The following is a 20835-nucleotide window of genomic DNA, read 5'->3' as shown; positions in this document are numbered from 1 at the left end:
GCCCGAGAGTCCCGGGGCGCGATCCGCGGGATCCCGGCCAAGCGCGCCCTCAGCTCCTCGCGCACCCGCCCGCCCCGGGGCCCCGCAGGCGCGGGCGCGCAGCCCCGGGGAGGGTGCGGACGGGCGGGCGGGGCCAGGAGCGGGGGTGGGGGGTGGGGGCGCAGGCGGGCGGGGCCTGGGCCGAGGTCCCGGGCGCAGGCGGGCCCGGCCGAGCTCGGCGGGGGCGGCGGCGCAGCGGCCTCTCCGGGAGGGGAGGGCGGCAGGCGGGAGGAGGGGCTCCCGGCGCGGGGCAGGGGCGGAGCGAGCGGCCGCCGCGGAACCAAGTGAGTTCGCTTCGGAGCCCGCCGCCCCCGCGCCCCCGCCGCCGCCGCCGCCGCTGCCGCCGCCGCCCGCGCGGGGATGCAGGATGCTGGTGAGCGCCGGGCTCCAGCGGCGGCGGCAGCCTCTCCTGTGGCCGATGAATGCAGACCCGCCGCCTCCGCCCTGGGTCTGGATGGTCCCGGGCTCGGCCGGGCTGCTCCGTCTGGGCGCCGGGGTCGCGCCCCAGCCCTTGCTACTAGCTATAGCCCAGCCCCCCGCCGCCCCGCTGCTCCGGGGGCCGCCCGGCTGGCAGGCGCCCGGCGAGCCGCTGCTGCCGCTGCTGCCGCTGCCCTCTGCGCCAGACCACGCCGCCGCCGCTGCGCACCGCCTCCGCCTGCTCCACGGGCAGGTAACGTGCCCCTGTCCCCGGCCCCGGGGCTCCGCGTCCCGCGTCCCCTCTGCTCCTGGGTGCGGCCCTCGCCGGTCCCGGCTGCCCTGGCCGCGGGGCTCGCGCCGCCCCGTCCCCGGCGTCCTGGCTCCCCAAACCCCAGGACGCAGCAAAGGCAGCCGGGCTCCGGCGGCGAAGTTCATGCTCCGCCGTCCCGTCCTGCCTCCAGGCAGTTTTCCCGGGATCTTTCTGGGTCTCTCAGCCAAGCCTTGTAGAGGCTCGCACCCCGGGGCCCCGCGGGGGGCCGACTCGTGCCCGGGCCGGGGTCGCTGTCCAGAGCGCGGGGCTGGAGTCGCCCGCCGGAGCCGACCGCGGCCGCGGCGCACCGTGGCGACTTATCGCAGAGAAGTTAATACTTTTACAGTCTTCGCCAGACTTGAAAAGCGAGCTGGGAATCAATAGCTATTTCTGATTCTGATCTGGTTGGGTTTTTTTTTTTTTTTTTTCATGTGGAATAGACTCAGGACAACGCTTAAGAGAATTCAGACCGATGGAAGCCGGCAGGGAAATCCTGCCTTTCATCCTGAGAAATGTTGCCGGTGGTAAACTGCCCCCGCCCCGCGCCCCGCCGCCCCTCCCCCCCCCAGGCCCGCCGGAGCCCACCCCCTTAGCCCGCTGCTGCCCCGCTGCACTTCGGGGCGCTCGGGCCCTGGAGACCTGGAGCAGGGAGGAAAAGTGGCTGTACCTTCGGTTGGTGGTGCGCCCGCGCGAGGCCGGCTGGCTCTGGCGAGATCCATTGTTTGCTCTCGAACTATGCAGATGCGTTTAACCGGGGGATGGCGCGCGTTTCATCCCGGGGAGAGTCTCGGTTAGAGGCGCGGTGTGCGGGAGTGCGTGCGCCGCCGAGCCCACTGTGTCCCGATGCTGCCCTCCGAGCTCTTCTGAAAGACGGCGAACTCCTCCCCTGGCCTCCAGACCCTGGGCTCGCTCGCCCAGGCGGTCCTGGAGACGCGTCTCCGTGTCTCCGCGTGTGATGCAGTTCGTATCGGCTTTTACTGAATCGACGCTGGCAGCTCGTTCAGCCTGTGCCAGGGGCTGCCGCTGTGCCGAGCGCCGCCACTAGGGGCGTGCGAGGCCCGGGAGCTGCAGTTTTCCCTCCGGTGGAGAACGCTGCCCCCCAGCCCCCCTTTTTTTCCTGTGTAATTTAAAAGGGAAAAATTGGAAAACCCTATTCATCTTTTAAGTATTTTTGTGCCATGTGTTTTCTGTTCGGGGACCATATTTAGAGCCAAAAGGACATTTTCGCGTGACAGGAGAGTTGCACAAATGCTCTTACGCGGTTCGACGAGAAATAGATGTTGAAGCCTTGCACCTGATTGAGCGATGATTTCATTAGTCGCTGCCTGATGGAGACCCGATTATTTTAATCAGGGAGACGGCTTCCCGGAGGGCCTGGCTGCCGCGGCACCTGCTCTCTCACCTTGTGCTGGGGGGGGGGGGCTCCAGAGAGGAGCCCACCTGCACTGTCTGTGCCTTGGGGTCCATGTGCACGGGGAGCTCAGGGCAACTCTATGTCCTGACCCCTCAGCCGCTGTGTCCTGAAAACGCGGTTCCTGTTTGTCTTTACAATGACGAGCTCGGTGCACACCAGGGGCTGTAATGGAGGGGCCGGCCCGGCACGCGCTCTCCGCCAGCTGAGAGTCACGGGGGGGTGCCCAGCATCCCCCCTCCCTCAGGGCCCCTCACCCCGTCGGGGCAGAAGCCCGCTTCTCCCCTCGCTCTCCTGGGTTTGGGCTCAGAAGTTCCTTCTCAGCCTTGAAGGATGCGGTGTGGGCCGTGCGTGGTCGTGGTGCTGATGGGAAAACATACATTTTTAAAATTTGTGAAAATGTTGTGGGGGTTTTTTTTTGACTGGGAAAAAAGGGAACTTTTCTCATAGTCAAATACATATATTTTCCAGTTCCTTTTGTGTAAAAAAGCACCATCCCAGCGTCTTCTGGCGGGAGGTGGAGGTGAACGGTCCGGGCTAACGAGCACCCCTTCTCCCTTCTCGTGTTCCAGTGGCTCTTCGGCGGCCCCACTCTGTCCGTGGGACTGTCCCCCGCCTCCGCCTCGGAGCTGGTGCCCCTCTTCCCGCACGCCTGCCCGGCTGCGCTGCCGCCCGCCGTCGGGAAAAGCTGGCCACACAAACGGATGCCCAGTTGTAAGGTAAGGACGCAGGCGGCTCCATCGGGCGAAGGGGCGGGCGTCACTCAGTCGCTGGGCATCTCCATACCAACGGGAGACCGTGTGTTTCTGCTTGCTGGCCGCACCGCGCTGACCATCTAGGGGTGGAGAGGGGTCTTTTCGGAACGAGGTCTGTCTGCTCCAAAACACCAGCAGATGGTGGGGCCGGGGCTGTTTCAGCGCAAAACGTTTGGACCCCATAGAGCAATATGCATTTTTTCCATTGCGAATCCAAATCTAGTTTTTACAGTTTTCAGTTTCAATTGGTTTCAGATTCCATCTGCACCAGTTGATCAAATGGCAGCCTCACCCATTATTCTGTAATTCCAACAGGAGTTTGAACAGCGAGCTTTTCTTGCTGTGACTGCTTGCAGCGTCCATCAGTTTCTGATGGTTTATTTTGGATTGTGAGTTCAGACGTACGGACCACACTTTGTTTCATTGAAAACCAAACAAAGAAATTAGGGGGCGCCGTGTCTGCACACACACACACACACAACTCCCCGGGTGCCTCTTCAGCCCAGAATCGGGCTCCGGGGCCGAGTCAGCCTCGAAGCCGCCCGGGCAGACAGCTCCGACCAGACGGGGACTGTGACTGGGTCTTCAGGGTGGAGACGGACCGACGCCTTCGTAGAGCCCCCACCTCCAGACTCCCCGACGGTCGGTCGATGGGGGACAGGACAGACACGCTCAGACGCTCTCGGCCTGCCCCGGGCGTGTGGCCTGAACTGCTCTCCTTGCCCCCTTTGCGGACAGGTCTCGGTGGACACCGCCTTGGCTCTGGACTCAGCGTGGGTCTGCCCCGAGGACGCACGCCTGTTCCACGTGTATGAGAAGCCCCCCTTCCTGGCCAGCCCCGGGGCCCTGCCTCCGTCCGGGCCGGCCCCTGCCCGCCGGCCGCTGCCCGCCGTGGTGTTGGCGCCGGCGCCCCTGCCAGGTAGGCGCCCAGAGCGGCGAACACGTGCTTTCTCCTCCTTTTTGTTTTGGCCACAAGTTTGTTTTAGCTGCGGAAACTGGGTCCGTCCCTTCAATGAAACAGTTTTTTAAAAACTCTTTCGGTAATATATTTCTTATCACGGGCGTGATTCCTTTTGATACAGGACTTGAGTTTGGGGTAACTTCTCCGCTGTGTTTTTGGGGTGTGGGTGTGTTTTACGATGATGTGTTTTAGGCTGAGGGATTGGCCCAGAGCGTATTTTCGGTGCTTTGCTTTCCGGGGCGGACTAGATCTGCTGCTGGTGGCTCTCACTGGGGGCACGAAACACTTTGGAAACTCACTTAAACTTGATCTGGTGGGAAGCGGGGATGAGGCGCAAGTGTCAAAGCTCCTGGTCTGCGGGATGCGTGGGGCTTGGGTGGATTTTGCCTTCACGCTGAGGGTGGTCCTGGCTGTGGTCTGTAATAGCACACTCGTGTGGGAGAGGGGTTTGGTTCTGTCTCGGGGGCCTGGTGACCCGAAAGCTGGTCTGTCTGGGAGTCAACTCCTGTGAGATAACCCCCAGATGAGAGGTTGGGTGATGAACCCGCAGGGCACCAGGAGGGTAAATCCACCCTGTGAATCTTTAAATCGGTTTTCAAAGTCGCCTTCACAGACGATCGTGCCATAGAAGCGAATGTAGCCGCCGCCACAGTCGCCCCGCAGCACCCTCCACCGTGGGGGTTTTTACGGCTGCAGAATCCCGTCAGCTTCCTGCGGTTCCCTACCCGCCCGCGGGTCTCGCGTGTGTCTCTAGATTTCGGGAACCAGGGCGCGCCCCCGCGGAGGTGACGTGCGCGCCCGTGGCCGAGGAGACGGCTCTCTGCTCCTGCGTGCGCGCACCTGACGCACCCTACTGTGCGGTGCGCCCTGCGCGGCCGCAAGTCGGAAGAACGGTTCCGCTGTCTTTTTTTTTTTTTTTTACGAGCCTCGACGCTTCTCGGCTGGAACTGGCATCTGTCCCCGTCATCGGGCATCACGGGGTTACTAACCTGTGCGTGCGCTCCACCCGCACGCGCCTGTGTAAAGGTCCTGGGCCAAGAGGGCCGCGTCCCCTCTTTCCTGTAGCCGCGGCGCGAGGCGGGTGGCGGGCCGGCGTCACCCGAGGGCGCCGCAGCTGTGAATGGTTCTTCGCGTGGATGTACGGACGACATTCCAGAGTCCCAATGCGCTGTCAGTACCTGTTGGCAAAATAACGAGGCATCTGGTTGGAACACACAGAGATTAGTCCAACTGTTTAGACAAATTCTTCGAGTGAGCTTCCTGCCTCTCGGCTCGCCCTTGAATATCGTGTAGACGTTTCGCAGGATGAAGGGCACCTTAATCCTCTTCTCAGAAAACTCACCCCATGAACACGCTAAATATCTATTTAGCTGAAGAAGCCGTCGACGCGAGGAGCGTCCGAACCTGCAGAGGGTTTTTAATGAGAGTTGATTTGAGCCAAACTGGCGCTGGTTGCCAGGAAGCAGGATCGCGGAGGCTCCAGAGGATAATGGTTTCGCAGTTTCTTTTATGCATTTGAAATTAAGGAGGGAACCTAAGGAGATTGGAGGACGCGGCGGGGGCGGGGAGGGGGAGATCGGATTACAAGATAGTTAATGAGATTACTGGTTCTCTGGAGGGTGGCCGCCCCTTCCGGGAGGGGTTGTCTTTCCTCCTCTGGAAGGTGGGTGAACCTGGACGCACCCGTGCAGCACCCAGGGCCGGCTCAGAGCCCCTCGCCGGAGGAGAGGGCAGAGGGGCGGGGCGGGCGGGCGGTGATGGAAAGAGACCTGACCTCGGTGGTGAGCACAGGATGCGGGGTCGGATGAGTGCCCCTGAGTCGGACACTGGCACCCACAGGGTTTGATTAACCCCTTCCGCCCCAACACAGCCAGTCAGAGAGACGAGAAGCTATGGGTGTGACTGCGCGCTGTGACCGGCCCCGTTAGGAGTTTGTGGCGGGACCACCCCACGTGGTTGCTCCCGGTGTAGCTTCAGGCGGTTCCCAGGTCCCCTCTCAATCAACCTCAGGAACACACCCACGACCACCCGCCTTTCGTTCGGATAGGCCGGTCTCCCGGGGCCGGGAGGGCTCAGCTCTGGGAAGCCTCAGTGTCCATGCCCTGCTGCAGACACGGCGCACAGCTGGGGACCGGCAACGCTGAGCCCAGGGGGTGAGCGGCCGAGTGCCCCCCAAGGGAAGGGCAGGCGAGCGGAAGGCATCGCTCTGGTCTCCTCCGTCCTGTGAACTCTCACGGCGAGAGTTGCTCCTTCGGCCTCCCGTTTTCTGCGTGTGGCGTCTGGCTCGACGTTTTTGCCGGCCACGACAGGGAGTGTTAACAGCTCTTTGACGCACGTTCAGTGATCGCGAACAGCCGGGTTCCGCAGAAAAACTCACAGAAGGAGGAGGGCTGTTAGGAGGACTGCGGTCGCTGGCGGGCGGGTGAAGACAGACAGCCCGTTGTCTCCCGTGTCCAGCGGCAGGTGGCAGGCGGACAGGCCTTGCTGGTGCCTCCAGGGCTGGCAGCGTCTCACTCCCCGGCAGGGAGTCTCGGGTGTCTGCTATGGGGGGGGCACGTGTCAGGGAGGAGGGCAGGTGTCCATTCACGGTTAGGCGCCCGATAAGCTCCCTTCCAGCGAGACCGGAGAATGTCTTTTATTCGCTGTCCTTTCCAGTAAAGGAGTCTCCAGGTAGCAGTCGGTGAGCTCCAGGGCCGGAGTCTCCCGAGACTCCCTGTGAGGGGAAGTGGTTACCTGGGCGGCACTTTCTCAAAGTGACTGACTCATACCTTGACACTCGCTGAGATGTCCCCTTTCAATCACGTCAGCGCTTAAGTCCCTTCGTCCACGTCCAGCGTAAGTGCTCCGGGGAGACGGGGCCTGCTGGGAGCCCGGGAGAGCTGCGAGGCTGTCTTGGGTCTCCCAGGACCCCGACCAGTCTGTTAACTCTGAGCCATGGTCGACCCACACGACGTGCCCTGGACACTGAGGTCCCTGTGGTCCCCGTGGGACTCAACACGCAGACAGAACCTCTGGCGCCCCCCCGGGGCCCTGCCGGGACTCTGCGGAGCCGTCCCTCCAGGCACCGAGGTTCCGAGACTCGTGAGACCTCCCTCCCAGTGTCGTAGCCAGTGTTGTGCTTGTGCAGAAAGACTGACCGGGAAGAGTCCACGCGTCCTCACCTCGGCCGTTGGGTGTCCATGGAGGGCTGACCATCGTGGGTGGGGCCCGTCGGCCTCCAGGACTTGGTTTCCCAGCCGACCTCTGTGTGCCCATCTCCAGGGGGGCCGAGGAGCCGAAGGTGGGGGAGACCCCAATGGGGCTGCTTCAGGCCCTCGAGGGGGATGGAGAGCCCAGGTCCCTCAAGGACACCCGGGCAAGGGCCAGGGAGGATCTGCTGGACCCCACACCCGAACCACGAGGCTTCCCAAGGCACGGGCCCCTCTCTCAGGGGGAACATCCTTTCACAATTTAAAAAGACGCCCCCAACAAACTCAGTAGGAAAGAAACACGCACACCTCATCATACAGGCCACAGGTGACGCACACTCGGTGGTGTGTGGTGTCGGCTTTTTCTCTAAGATCGGGAACAGGAACCCTCGCCACCCCTGTTCAGCATGACAGTGGGGATCCCAGGCGAAACGGTCAGGAGATCACATCAGAAAGGAGGGAGGAAAGTATTTGCAGGTGATATGATGTTATATGTAGGAAATCCTAGAGACTCCCGCCAAACATTGTTGGAATTAACCGACAAATTCAACAAAGTTGCAAGATTATAAAACCAGCATCCAGAAATTAGCTGAGTTTCTATATAGTAACAACAAAATACCTGAGGAAGAAATAAAGAACAAACCCGTTTACAGTAGCATCAAGAACAGTGAAAACACTTAGGAGTACACTAAACCAAGGAAGGAAGAGACTGATACAATGTCAACTACAAGACGTTGACAAAAGAAATGGAAGGAGCCGAGAGCAGGGGGAAGATGCCCGTGCTCATGGGCCAGAAGAATGGACACTGTTGAAACAGTCACACTGCCCAAAGCCGTCTGTAGAGTCGATGCAATCCCTATCCAATTTCAGTGGCGTTTTTCACAGAAACGGAGAAAAGAACCCTGAAATATTCTGGAACCGTAAATGATCCCGAATGGCCACAGCAGTCCGAGAAATAACAAAGCCAGAGGCGTCGTGCCGCCCTGATTCAAACTATATGACAAAGCCATCGCAATCGAAACAGCGTGGCGCCGGCCTAGACACAGACGCGCAGGCCCCGGGAGCAGAGCGGGGAGGCGGCCCAGCAGCCAGCTGCGGCCTGCACAGCCGGGGCTGTCTGACGAGGGGGCGGTCTCTGTGGGGAGAGGGGCCGGGAAAACTGGAGAGCCAGCGCGGGGGGCGGGGGATGACGTCAGACCCGTCTTCCCCGCTTACGACACTGAACCCGAAGTGGACGAGAGACTTGGACACAGGACCTGAGGTCATCAAATCGCTGAAACAAAACAGGAAGGAGAGTCTCCCTGACACTGGCCTTGGCAACAGTTCTCCAGACGTGACTCAAAACACAGAGCGAACCGACACGTGGGGTCACGTCTGTTAAAAGGCGTTTGCACGGGAACGGAAGCAATCAAGTCCGTGGCAGGCGACCTGTGGGACAGGAGAGAATGTTTGTAAACCGTGCATCCAATAAGGGGTTGGTACCCACAATGTACAAAGAGCATGTACAGCTCAATAACAAACCCCCAAACAAGCGAAGAGAAAGATCCGACTGAGAAATGGGCAGAGAAGCGTCACGGGCATTTCTGTGAGTGTCTGTGGAGACACGCAGAGGGCCGCCAGGTGCGTGAGAAGGCGCTCAGCATCACCCGTCGTCACGGAGACGCAGGCCCGCCCCGAGGGGAGACGTCGCCTCGCACCTGCCGGAACGGGCGTGGCCGAGGAGACGGGTGTTCTGGGGGAGGGGGGGCTGGCGAGGACGCGGAGCAGAGGGAGCCGGTGCACTGTGGCCGGGGTGGGGATCGGTCCCATCGTCGAGGAGAGCGGCATGGGACGGCCCTGTGACCCAGCGATGCCTCTGCCGAGCTCGTATCGGGGGGAGGTGAAAACAGGGCACCGGGAAGCTGGCTGCATCTCCACGTTCACTGCGGCATCGGTCGCGAGGCCGGGACACGGGGACCCCCCTGGTGCCCCCCGGGAGTGAACGGGCAGGGAGACACAGTGCATATGACACAGCCGAGTGTCCTCCGGCCCCGAGACAGCCAGGAACCCTGCCACTGGCGACAGCGCGGGCGGGCCCTGAGGGCGCCACACGGAATGAGATGAGCCGGGCGCAGAAGGACACGTGCCGTGCGACCTCACTTGCGTGTGGGATCCAGCAGGGCGGACAGCAGCGTGGTCGCCGGGGCCGGGGGAGGGGACGTGGGCAGACGCGGGTCCGAGGCCCAGGCCTGCGGTCAGGAGAGGGCTTCTCTCTGGGGCTCATCTCAGCACGTGGTTGTCTGCCCCGACGCTGCCAAGACACCAGGTCTCCAGTGTTCTCGCCAAAGAATGGAACAAAAACCAAGAAAGTCCTCAAACCTCAAGCATCTACGCATCCACCTTAAGAAACTAGCAAAGGAGGAGTAATTAACCGGTGGGAAGCTGAAGGCAGGAAACAGCGAAGGCAAGAGTGGAAACCAGAGAACCCGAAACTAGAAAAATATAAGAAAAGTCAATGAAACCACAAGCTTTTGTTGTTGTTGTTTCTTTTTAAAAGAATGACCAGCGCAGCCGAAACCGCCCTGGCTACGGAGAATAAGGGGGAAAAAAGGCACCACAGGCGATGGACGCCCTGAAGGAGAGGAAGGCTCCGCTGTGGAGCATGGTGGCACGGGACACGCGGGAGGAAAGCCGTGTCAGCAGCCGTGGGGCAGCGGAGTGCATGGCCTGGGCGACGCCAGCGCTCGGTGGGTCCCCAGCCTCCGTGCTCACGCGGGAAGACACGGGAAGCAGGCCCAGCGCCCTGTGTGCTGAACGCCTGGGGTCCTCGGTCCACCCCTTCCAACGGGGCGCGCGCCCAGCCCCGGTGGCTTCCCCACGCCTCTCCCGGCCACCCATGGAGGGGCCCACACCACGGCGAGGCAGCTGTCGGCAGGACATGGAAGCAGGAGTGACGTTTCCCCGAGTTATTTTTTTGCAACAGCACCCCTCAGACACGAGAGCCCGAGAGGCGTTACACAAAAAGACAATTGCAGACGGATAATACTTCACAGACATAAACGCAAAAATCCCCAACCCCAGATTAGTCATGTGCCGAATTCCGAGCACACCGTGGCCAGGCGGGGCCTTTTCTGGGAACGCGATGCCGGCTCAGCTTTAGAAAATGTGTCACTCACGTTGTCGAAACAACAAAGAAGGAAAGCCACATGATCATTTCAATAGATGCAGAGAATAAATACATCTGTGAAGCCCCGAGTCCGGTCAGGTCTCTGAAAGAACAAGCCAACCTCTAATTCCACTCGGGATCAAGGGGGGCAGCCTCAGACAGGAGGGGGGCGTCTGCGGAGGAGCTGCGCCCTGGGGACTCGGCTGGTCTCCGAGGCGGAGGACTCGGCGGGCGTTGGCGCTCTTGGCGTCCGCGTGGACGCGTGCGGGAAGGCCCAGCCCCTGCAGCGGGGTGGGGTGGGGTGGGGGAGGGGGGGCGCAAAGAGCACACAGACTGGGGAGGAAGACATGAAACTGCGCAGGGAAGGTGGGGCCGCAGAGACCGCCGCTGGTTCCGGCAGGTGCGCGCAGCGAGGGGGAGGGGCCTGGGGGCGGGGCTGGGGGCCGGGGGGGGCCCCCCCCCCCCCGGGGGGACCTCCTGCCGCGTGTCCGGGCAGCTCCGGTGAGCCGCCGGCAATGCAAGTGCACAGCCGCGGTGCCGTGGCGCACCGGAAACACGACCTGCTTACAGACGAGGCTAACAAGATACATGCGCCCGGAGAACCGGGAAACGTCCGCTGGGGAAATCAGACGTCGGCAGACAGACAGCTCTGCGTGCCGGTGGGCGGAGAGAGGCCGCGGCGCTGGGCGTGGCCCGCACCTCCCAGCTGATCCTGAATGGAAGGAACCCCAGCGTCACCCGGCTGGCCCTGTCCCCGGTGTGGAAAGCCACAGGGAGTACAGGGCCCACCGGCCTGGAAAAGAAACCCCGTGTGGAGGGCTCATTAATAACGGATCTGAACGCTCACGACGAAGCTACAAGAACACAGGGTTTTGTGGAAGCGGCGGCAGCGCAAGAACAACGATCGACAGAAATCACAGCAGACCCCCCAGACACAGACGCGCACGCACGTGCTCAGTCGGTTTTGGACGAAGGCCTGAGGGCGCTTCCTTCCCGTAAGTCAACGGTCCGGAAACAGTCCAGCCCTTGCCTTTGAAGCAAACAAATCTTGCCCGCCACCTTGTGTCCTACGCAAAAGTCGACTCAAGATAGACTACAGATGTGGTTATGGGATAAAAAATGCTGGGGCCTCTGGAAGGAGACGTGAAAGGAGAACTCGGGATCTCGAATCAGGCAAAGATTTCTCAGACACGACAGCAAAGTCAGGAACCGGAAAAGAAAACACGTCCACAAATTAGACTTGGTCGACATTAAATACTGTTGTTCTTGGAAAGCACTTTTAATGAAACGAAAAGAAACGCCCCATACGAAAGGGAAATGTTTGCAAACCATGTATTTAATAAAGAATTGATGCCCAGAGTGTACAAAGACCCTCACGCGTCAAAAATTAGAAAACAGCCCGCCGGAAGTGGGCAGAGGACGTGGCAGACACGGCGCCCGCAGAGAGAGAGGGTGGCGGGGAGAACACGGAATCACGCTCGGGACTGTCTGCCGTCGGCGAGTGCAGGGGAGCCGAGACGCTCCCAGAGCTGGCTGGCGGGAAGGCCACGTGTCCCAGTGACTGCGGGGTCAGTGTGGCGTCTCTCCTTCCAGGCGCACCCCGCCCTACGCCCCAGGTGCTTCCCCAAGGAGAACAGATGCGTCTGCCCAAACGCCTGTGCCCAGGTGTCGGCAGTGGCTCCACTGTGAGCAGCAACACCCGGACGACCTAAGTGCCTGGTGCCTGGCGAGGGGTTGGCCAGAGTGGGCACGTGCAAACACGGAGCGGACCGGGGCACACGCAGCGAGCGGCTGTGTCCCGACAGCGTGGAGGTTGGTGGGATGACCCGGGACAGACACCCCTGTCCTTGGGCTGCCTGTTCTCGACCTGAGACCACACACAGCTCTGGGGCTTCCGGGGCTGGGGCCGGGGGCGTCCTGGGGACGGGGAAGGAGGGGGAGGGTTGGGGGTGGACAGCTGCCGGATCCTGGTGGTGATGTGAGTGTCGGCGCATGGAGAAACTCGGAGAGCTGGACACCCCCAAAGAGGAAATTTCCCTGGGTGTAAATTTCACCCAAAAGCACCCTAAAGAGAGACCCGAGAGCCACGCCCAGGGGGGCGTGTGGATGTTGTGCGGCTCCAGTTGGAAGGGAGAACCTGGAAGAGGACTGGGGAATCCCGGGCTCCCACTGCCTGGCGGAGGACACACCCCGGGAATCCCGCTACTGCAGGTGCGACGGGAGTCCCGCGCTGAGGCTGCTTTTTAGCACAACCCGGTGCTGCCGCGACAGCCGCTGAGGCTCAGGAGGATGTGGTGGAGGCGTGTCCCAGCACACGCGAGTCCAGCGTGGGGCTGGGCGTGCGAGGGCGGTGACCGGACGCGCTGGGGCGCCGGGTCTCCAGTGGGTGGTGGTGGCGGGTGGCGGGCGCGGGCGTGGGGCTCCTGGCACGGTCCTCTGTCACGTGACTGTGGGACGTGTCCACAAGGACGATGGAAGGAAAAAGGGTAAAAATAATGCCGTGAAGCACACGTCCAAAAAATGACAGAGCGACTGAGGGGCTCTCACTGGCCGCGGTGCAGTGAAGCCGAGCGTGGAGATGGACCGCCAGGTCATGCCCAGCAGCCTGGACGGTGAGAGACGGACAGGAACCAACCGACGCGGCACCTCGCGGCCACAGACGCTCCCACGAGAGAGCCGCAGGCGAGGCGTGGGCAGGCGTGGGCAGCTGCGCCGGGGAGCGAGTCCCTGGGGGCTCGGAGGGTGGCGGTGCGGACCGCGGCGAGAGTGGGTGGGTGGTGTGGGTCCACGCACACGCCCAGGCGTCGGGGGAGAGAGGCAGCCAAGGAGGACTCGAGGGAGCGGGGTCCAAACGGGGGCAGACGTTCAGACTTAATTAAACTCAACAATGAACGAGATCGAGGAAGAATGCTCTCCTCACCCAGGGTCAGGACGAAATGCAGTGCTCGGAGAAACACCTCTGCCCCACACTCGTGAGTTTTTACGTTGTAACGAGACGAGCTGTTTTCTGCGGGGGGTGAGCTGTTCCCCTTGGATGGAGGCGGGCACCGGCGTAACCTGAACCCGTCGTCTCCGGCCGTTCTGCTTGGGCCTGCGTGTGCCGCCCCGTCCTCCCCGGCCCCCTGCCTGCGTCCCCCCCACACCCTGGCCCTCCTCGGGCGTCACTGGTAGAGTCTCCCCACTCCAAGGAGGACCCTTGCGAAGCCGTTTACCCGCATTCCTGATGTTTAAAAAAACAGGAAAAATCAAAATGAGTCAATGACGTGGTCAGATTTCACCCGTGAAGGGAGCTCTAACAACCCTGCCGGTGTTGCTGGAAACGTAGTGGTGACAAGTAACCCCGGAGGGACTGCACGATGACAGTGACACACGAGGGACCTCACGGAGACAGACACGCCCGTGGGACTGCGAGGTGACAGTGACACCGGCCGGGATTCAGCGGCGGGCGTGCATTTCGTGGCGGCAGAGATGGTGTAAAGACAAGAAAGGCACCGACAGGGATAGGTGGGTTTCACAAGAAAACAGGCATCCTTTCCTCGGACTGCAGGCCGATGTGACACTGACTGCAGGCAGGTGGCCCCCCCCCACCGTGGTGCTGAGACGTGGCCGCCACGTCTGCCACGTCCAGGCTGTCTCACAGCCACCACCTGCTGCGTATCCTTCACTCGGACGGCGTGCTGGGAGTTTGAGCCCACGCAACAAGACAGGAAACACAGAAGGAAATGCCACGTGATGGGTATACCTTTTGTATTTTCCAAAGTTGTGGCATTCAGCTTAGCAACTCTCAGGATTTAGGGGCCAGTTTGGCACAGTGGGTGATGGAATACGGATGTTCAGAAGACAGCGTGTTTCCTGCGTATCAACAGCCGCTCAGACGCTGCAGCCCGGGGCACGGGCCGCGATCGAGTCCCCGGCCGAGACCACCAGCACCGGGAGATGGGGCACCACCGTCGCCTGTGCTTGGACGTTGAACAAGGTCGCTGAGAGCCTGCTGAATTATCTCGCAGCTGGAGACACGCGCGATGGGCCGGGATAGGAAGATGGAGCTCCGTGAGGTTCAATTCTTTTCAGACTAACGTATGGGCGTAGCACAGTGCCGTGTGCATGACTTCCCGGATAAGCAAGGACATCACTTATGAGTGCTGGTCATGGCATCTGTACCTGAGACAAGTAAATATGTGCCTTAAACAATTCACGAGAGGGATCGGACTTACTCTAAAGTCACACCAGTTTTTAAAATGAGGTACTGATGCAGTCATCTCCGTAGGGTTTAATGTAATAAGTTTTAAAAGAATTGTTATGGAGGGCAACATTCTAATACCGTAATAAAACACACATAAACAGACGACTCACAGGAAACTGTGCGTTATTTGTAATTACGATTGCTGCGCGGAAGGAGGTTTGCTCACAAGGAGTTCGGGAAATGCAGCAGCAGCAGACGTAACGATCTCCTGTTGCATTAGCATGGCCTTTCAGAAGCCTCGGCCCCGCCCACTGTTTGCAGGCGGGGGCAGGGCGTGTGTGTGCTTGCACGCCTGCTGGAGGGAGTGTGTGACGGGCATGCCGTCGGCCTTGGGGCCCTTCGAAGTGTGAATACGGTTTCGCTCGGTGGTGCTCCGTCTGCTGTCGGTCACACGCGGCCACCCACGGCCCCGAGGGGATGCCCGGTCAGGTGAGGGGTGACACCTCGCCCTTACACACGGACGGTCTGACTGTTCGGGAAGTCACATTGGGACGATTCTTCAGGCCAAAGCACGTGCTCTTGTTTCACTTCAGTGAGCTGGTAAAGGCAGCGGCTCCCCGTCTGGACGGAACGGTCCACAGTCTCTGAGCACCGGGCACCCCTCACGCCCACGAGGCGCCCTGGGGGCAGACGGGAGGACACCCGCCCCCCCACCCCGAGGTGCTGCCGCTGCCGTGGTCCTTCCTGGCTGCCGGGGTGAGGGGTGCTTTCGTTTCCGACTCTAGGGTAGCTTCCACTTTCCTTTTTAATGAGCGTGCGTCACTTTTATAGTCAGGAAAGAGCCCTAAAGAGCAGGCAGGTGCTTCTCTCCTCCTCATGCCGTTGAAAACGGGAGTGTCTGTCACCGCTGCTGGAGCCCTGGTCCGCCCGTGACGCTGACCGGGAGGTGACGGCGTCGGGCCACCCCTTCTGCACGGGCGGCGATGCCTGGCGGCGGCTCCCACCACGCGCCGCCTCTCGGCAAGGGGCGGCTTCACCACAGCGCCGGGCGGCGTCCTGCACTCCGTCTTTGCAGGCTGAACCCTGGGGCTTCGGGCTCCAGCCGAGGTGGCAGTGCCCACCCGGCCAGACAGGGGGCGTCCCACGGCGGACCGCCCTGAGTGGGTCGGCCCGCCCCCACCCCCACCCGGGATGCGTCACAGCCAGCGGGGGATGGGCTGAGGGCCGCCTTCCTCCGTGAGCGGACACAGTGCACAGACCGGGCTGGGAGGCGGAGCCAGGCCGGTATATGTGTGTATGTGTCCAGCGGCCGAGACGACAACCCAGGGGGCTCCTGGAGCCCGTCATGTTGAGGGGAGCCCAGCTCCCGGGAAACCAAGGAGACCAGGACGCGGCATCTCCTCCCGGAATCAGCCGGAAGCGCAGACGCCCGGAGCAGTAGGCGAGGACTGGGGTCGCCTCGTCCAGCAACATTCAAACTCGAGTGTGGGGACCCGCGTCGGGCAGTCCCTGAGACGCGAGGACCCCTCACGAGTCTCCTGAAAGGGCCGGCCAAGCACGCTGGCTTCCTCGTCCCCCGTGCCTGTCCTGGGCACCGCTGCTCCTGCGGAGACGGCTTCCGTCCGGGGGACACGTCGGCCACACAGTGGCTTCCACCGGAGCCCCAGCCGCTGGCTCAGGGGACACGGCGAGGCAGCCACGGTCTGTGGTTCTGAATCTGTGGCCCGGCGGGGCGAGCGTGCGTCGGGCAGGGTCTCCACCGCAGCAGGAGCCCCTCTGGCCGCCCCGTCGTTGGCCCCCCCACCCTCCTCGGCAGACCCGGGGCTCCGGGGTCCTCCCCTCCCCATGGCAACCTCAGGCACGGGGACCCCGGAGTCCTCCCCGGAGTCCTGTCCCGTGTGAGGACCCAGATGCCAACGTCAAGTCTTTCATCTGTGCTGCGACCTCACCTTAGTGTGGGGTGACTCCCCCCAGGGCCACCGCGTCCCTGGGCTCAGCACGGGGACCTGGGCGGGGCGGGGGTCCCCCCAGCTCGGCTTGTCCTCTGCACAGCGCAGCAGGGACCCTCTGGGCTGTCCCCCGGGGCATGCCCGGGGCAGAGGGTGTGGGGACGGGCAGAGCCCCCAGCCACCAAGCGGCACCCTGAGCGGGAACCTGGAGTGGGGACTCGTGAGTGGTGCTCTGGAACTTGCTTTGTGTCGGCCTCCTGCTAGAAGGTTCTAGGCCTCTGAGTGTCCCACTGTCCCAGTCCCTGTGGCCACCAGCCCCTGTCTCCCTGTCTTTCTTCCTGTCTGTTGGATCCGGAGGAAAGAAATGGGGCTCTGCCTGGGTTCCCGTGGTAGGAGGGCGTCCGGCGTCCGTCACCACCAGGGTGCCCGTGAGCACGGCGGGCGACAGAAGCCCCTTCCCGCCCTTCTCTGCCCCCCGCCCCTCCCACCCTGTTGCTGGGCTGGTGGAGGTTACACAAGTCGGCCCGCCAGCCGCTGGCAGGGCCTTGGACAGGTGCCAAGCAGAGAGCCTCCCAGACTCTCTGGGGGCCCCAGGCGCCCCCGACGGGAGGGCCCACCTGCCAGCAGAGCGCTGGCGCCACCCTCGTCACGGCCTCCCTGCAGGTCTGTGAACCTCCCTGAACCCGCCCACGCCTCCGTGCACGCCCACGCCTCGGGGTGGAAGGCGCAGGCAGGCAGCTCTGGGCAGGTGGGGCGGTCGCGGGAGGTGGACGGCGATGGTCAGCCACCATAAAGGTCAGCGAGGGGGCGCAGGGCTGTGGCAGTGGCCGGCGGCCCCCTCCAAGGCAAGCGCATGGTTAATTACTGTTTTGCTCAAACCATTGATTTTTATAAGTAACCCTTGTGGGATAGCATCTCTGGCTTATCTCGGAGCTGGCTTAGCAGTTTTTTTTTCTTTTTGGCTGGACCTATCTTATCTCTCTGTTAGTTACTGAACTCAGGGATTCTCGCGGCCCTCAGGGACGGGTGTGATAGTAATCATTTATCAGGCAGCAGGGCTCGCAGAGCACCCGCACCCGTCCGAGGGTCAGCCGAGGGGCCCTCCCGGGAAGCAGCCGGTGTCCCAGGCGGCCTCCCGCTCTGCGGACGGCTCGTCCCTGCGGCGTCCAGCCGTCTGCGTCAGCACCTCCCAGCATCGCCTCTCCCTCCCAGGTGTGTGCCGTCGAGCGTGCAGAGGCCCTGGGTGCATGCCTGACTGGGGGGCGGGGGAGGGCAGGGGAGAGATCAGCGGGAAGACACCGGACCCCAGCGTATCCGTGCACGCCCAGCTCGGGAGGTCCTCAGCACCCGCCCCTGGCGTGCACGCAGCCCCTGACAGCGTGCACACGCGTGGGAGCTCCCATGTGCTCTCCGTGGGCTGGAGGCTCCGCCCCCTCCCCAGGCGCTCGGTTCCGGGGCCGGCACTCGGGGCCTCCGACCAGCGCACCCACCGGCCACGAAAACACCCGTGAGCATTGGTTATCGGCTTCCCGTCGATTCCGTGCGCACGCCGGAGATGGTGCATTTGTATTTACAACCAAACGAGCCCAGAGTTGAAAACTCCCCTCCCCTCCCCTGTGTGTCTTTCTCTGACCGGCAGACACGCGCACTTCCTGACCCTCCTTCGGTTGACACGTCACTCCTGACAGCGGGACCGTCACGTGGGGAGGGGACAACGCTGTCCCCATGCTTCCCCTCACACAGCAGCCTCCGCCTTCGCAGCCGTTTCTCTGGGAAGTGTCTCAGTCACCAGCAGACCCCCGCTTGGAACGGGGGTGACGTGTGTTGAAGGGGTTCCCCGGGCAGCGCTCCCCGAGGGCTCGGGCTGGGGAACTCTGACCCCTCCGGGGCCGCACCTGCAGACCTGGCTGAGGCGGGCGTGTGAGTGGGTGGGGCCCCTCGAGGACACCCCCAGGGCAGTGACACCCGGGCAGACAGTGCGGAGGGAGCGAAGCCAGGTGGAACAGACGTGTTTGCACGGGGCGTTGCCAGGTGCTGGCGTTTGCACACATGCTGCCCTGGTTGGCACACACACGCCCAAACAGCCTCGCTTTTTGACCCGGGACATCCGCTCTGGGGCGAGGAATGTGGAAGTTAACTTTTCCTTGTGCCCAGTTGTGTAGGTCGTGGTGTTTATAATAAATGCCACGGATCTTGGTGGGGCTGGCTGGGGGAAGGCGGCAGATCCGTGCGGCTGGCCCCTGGCCTGGGATCCTGGGCTCCGACCCCCCGTGGGGCCTGGGGAGGCCGTTTGATGACACGGGACGGGTTGATGTTGTGACAGCTCACAACAGGGGCTCCCTGACGACGACCCCCCGCTGGGTGCTGAAGCCCACCTGCCGCTTCCCAGGCCCCTCCCCCCGACTTTAGTCGTCTCCACGGCGCACCGGCCTCACACACAGCGGCCCAGCGAGGGGAGTGTGGCCCGCGTGACCCCACCGGTGGGCGTGGTCCCGAGGGTGGCCTTCCGTGAGCTGCGCTGTGTCCCTGCGAGCGAAGCGTGCGTGGCCTCGAGCCGACCAGAGGGAGCGGTGCTGCCGGCCGAGTGGACACGCAGCGTGGGCGGAGAGGTGGGTTCGTGGTCGGCTTGTTCGCCACGCCTGCCGGGAGCCGTCCCGGGCCCTGGACGTCCCTCCCAACGCGGAGGGACCGGCTGCCGGGGTCTTGCTGAGTGGACACCGCCCCTGTGAGCGACCGTGTGCCTTCTGCCAGGGATCCTGGTTTCTCTCTGCAAACCGCCCCAAGGGCCTGGGGCAGGCAGAGGAGTCTCGGGAAGGGAAATGCCACGTTAGAAGTTGTGAACTGTGTTACGAGTTAAAAATGTTTCCAAATTGTTTTCCACAGCTGGGCAAACGAGATTTCCACCCTCAACATAAGCTGGCACCTACCAAATATGTCTTAGAAACCGTTATTTCAGGGACTGAGGATTCCGTTTCTTTAAAGTTTCACAGAAGAAGCAGAGACACGGGCAGACTTCCAGATTCCTCTAATAACGAACGCCTGAAGTCCCAGCTGGAGTCTGTGTGCGGGGCCTGGGCCCTCGCCAGGCGCTGAGCCAGGGCTGGGGCTCCCCACTGTGGTGGCCGGCCAGGTGGCAGCCACGGCTCTGGGGCCCTGTCCGCCGGAGCACAGCCCCTCCCCCGGTCCCCTCCCTCATGGCCTTGTCCCTGGGCCTTGGCAGCCCCTGCCCCCAGCCCCCGCACACTCTCCCCATCGTCCGTACTCCGTAGGGTGCACATGCGCCCTACAGCCCAGGCCTGTGTCTTTAAGGACCGGGTGGCGGTCGGCGCTGGGACTCGCTGACCCCCACACGGGGCGTGTGCTCTGTGCACCCCCGATGTCGGGAAAACTCCCCACCCTTACTGCCGGGAGAGCAGCCCGTGGTCTGCGAGTCCCAGAAAGGGGGCTCGCTCCTTGCTCCCGCCTGCTCCCTGAGCTCACGTGTCACAAGCGAAATGGCATCATCCTCTCCCGTGGCCCCGGGTGGCCCCATGCTGACCCTCATGTCCCTCTTCCGCAGGAGGTTGCCACAACAGCCTTAAGCCCGTCGGCACCAGCCCTGCCATCGCCATCGCCGCCGCCGCTGCCGCAGCCATGGTCTCCGGGGACCCCGAGGGACGTGGGGGCCCGTCCCCCTCCCACGAGCACCCCTGCCACTTCCTGACGCTGGCGCCCATCAGAATACCCCTGCGGACTGCCCCCTTCTCCGGTAAGCGAGAGCGCGACTCTCAGAGCCTGAGCTGGCCCCAGACCCACCGTGTGGGGAGTGAGGAGGGACCAGCCGGCCGCAGGTGCCGGGCCGGGCCGGCTCTGGGGGGCGGTGTGGCACGGGGGCGGGAGGGACCCCCGGTGTGCATGGCCTCAGCCCACACACAGGGTCTCGTCGAGTCCACGGGGCGTGTCCTGCCAGACAGCGAAGTCCACGGTCCCCGCTGGAGAAGCGACACCCCCTCACTGACGTGTTAGTTGGGGTGGGGCGCAGCAGGGCGGCCGAGAAGTCCGAGGCTCCTTCCCGCGGGGGCGGGGCAAGCACAGGCAGCGTGCGGGGAGACAGAGGGTGGTCTCAGCCAACACGAGACGGAAACGTGGGCCACGGGTGTCGGGGAGAAATCGCTAAGACGCCCACCTGGGCCCGTCCGCTGGGGCCCTCAGCTGGGCGGGGCCCCCGTGGGAGCCCGCTGGAGCCTGTGGTCGCAGAGGGCAGATGGCCGCGGGGGTGACCCAGTCCTAGCACTGTGGGTGGGCCCTCTGACGGCCCCCAGGGCGGCACGGGGCAGGCGGTCGTCCTGGACAGAGCTGGAGTGCTGCGGCTCAGGAGGGCCCTGGGCCCCGGATCGTGGCACCTCCACGGTCCACGTGTTTGCCGCTGCCCACCGGTGTCTGTGGACTGTAACCAGCGAGTCCTGTGTCCAAGCTGTGAACACGTGTTCGGTCCCCT

The 20835-nt window shown here is 62.9% G+C and overlaps 1 protein-coding gene across 1 annotated transcript; it reads left to right on the top strand.

Annotated features, from left to right (window-relative positions):
• The first annotated feature begins 236 nt into the window (after positions 1-236).
• TCERG1L (transcription elongation regulator 1 like) lies at positions 237-20790 on the top strand. The gene is made up of 5 exons (XM_036027535.1): positions 237-709; positions 2750-2896; positions 3671-3851; positions 19918-20106; positions 20660-20790. Exons 1-5 carry the CDS (start codon positions 407-409, stop codon positions 20788-20790), a joined length of 951 nt encoding a protein of 316 aa, XP_035883428.1. The 5' UTR covers positions 237-406.
• The last annotated feature ends 45 nt before the right edge of the window (positions 20791-20835 follow it).

Source organism: Phyllostomus discolor, chromosome 5 (assembly GCF_004126475.2).
Source record: "Phyllostomus discolor isolate MPI-MPIP mPhyDis1 chromosome 5, mPhyDis1.pri.v3, whole genome shotgun sequence".
NCBI lineage: Eukaryota > Metazoa > Chordata > Mammalia > Chiroptera > Phyllostomidae > Phyllostomus > Phyllostomus discolor.
Note: the sequence above shows the minus strand (reverse complement) of the source record. Positions and strands in the feature narration are given on the sequence as shown.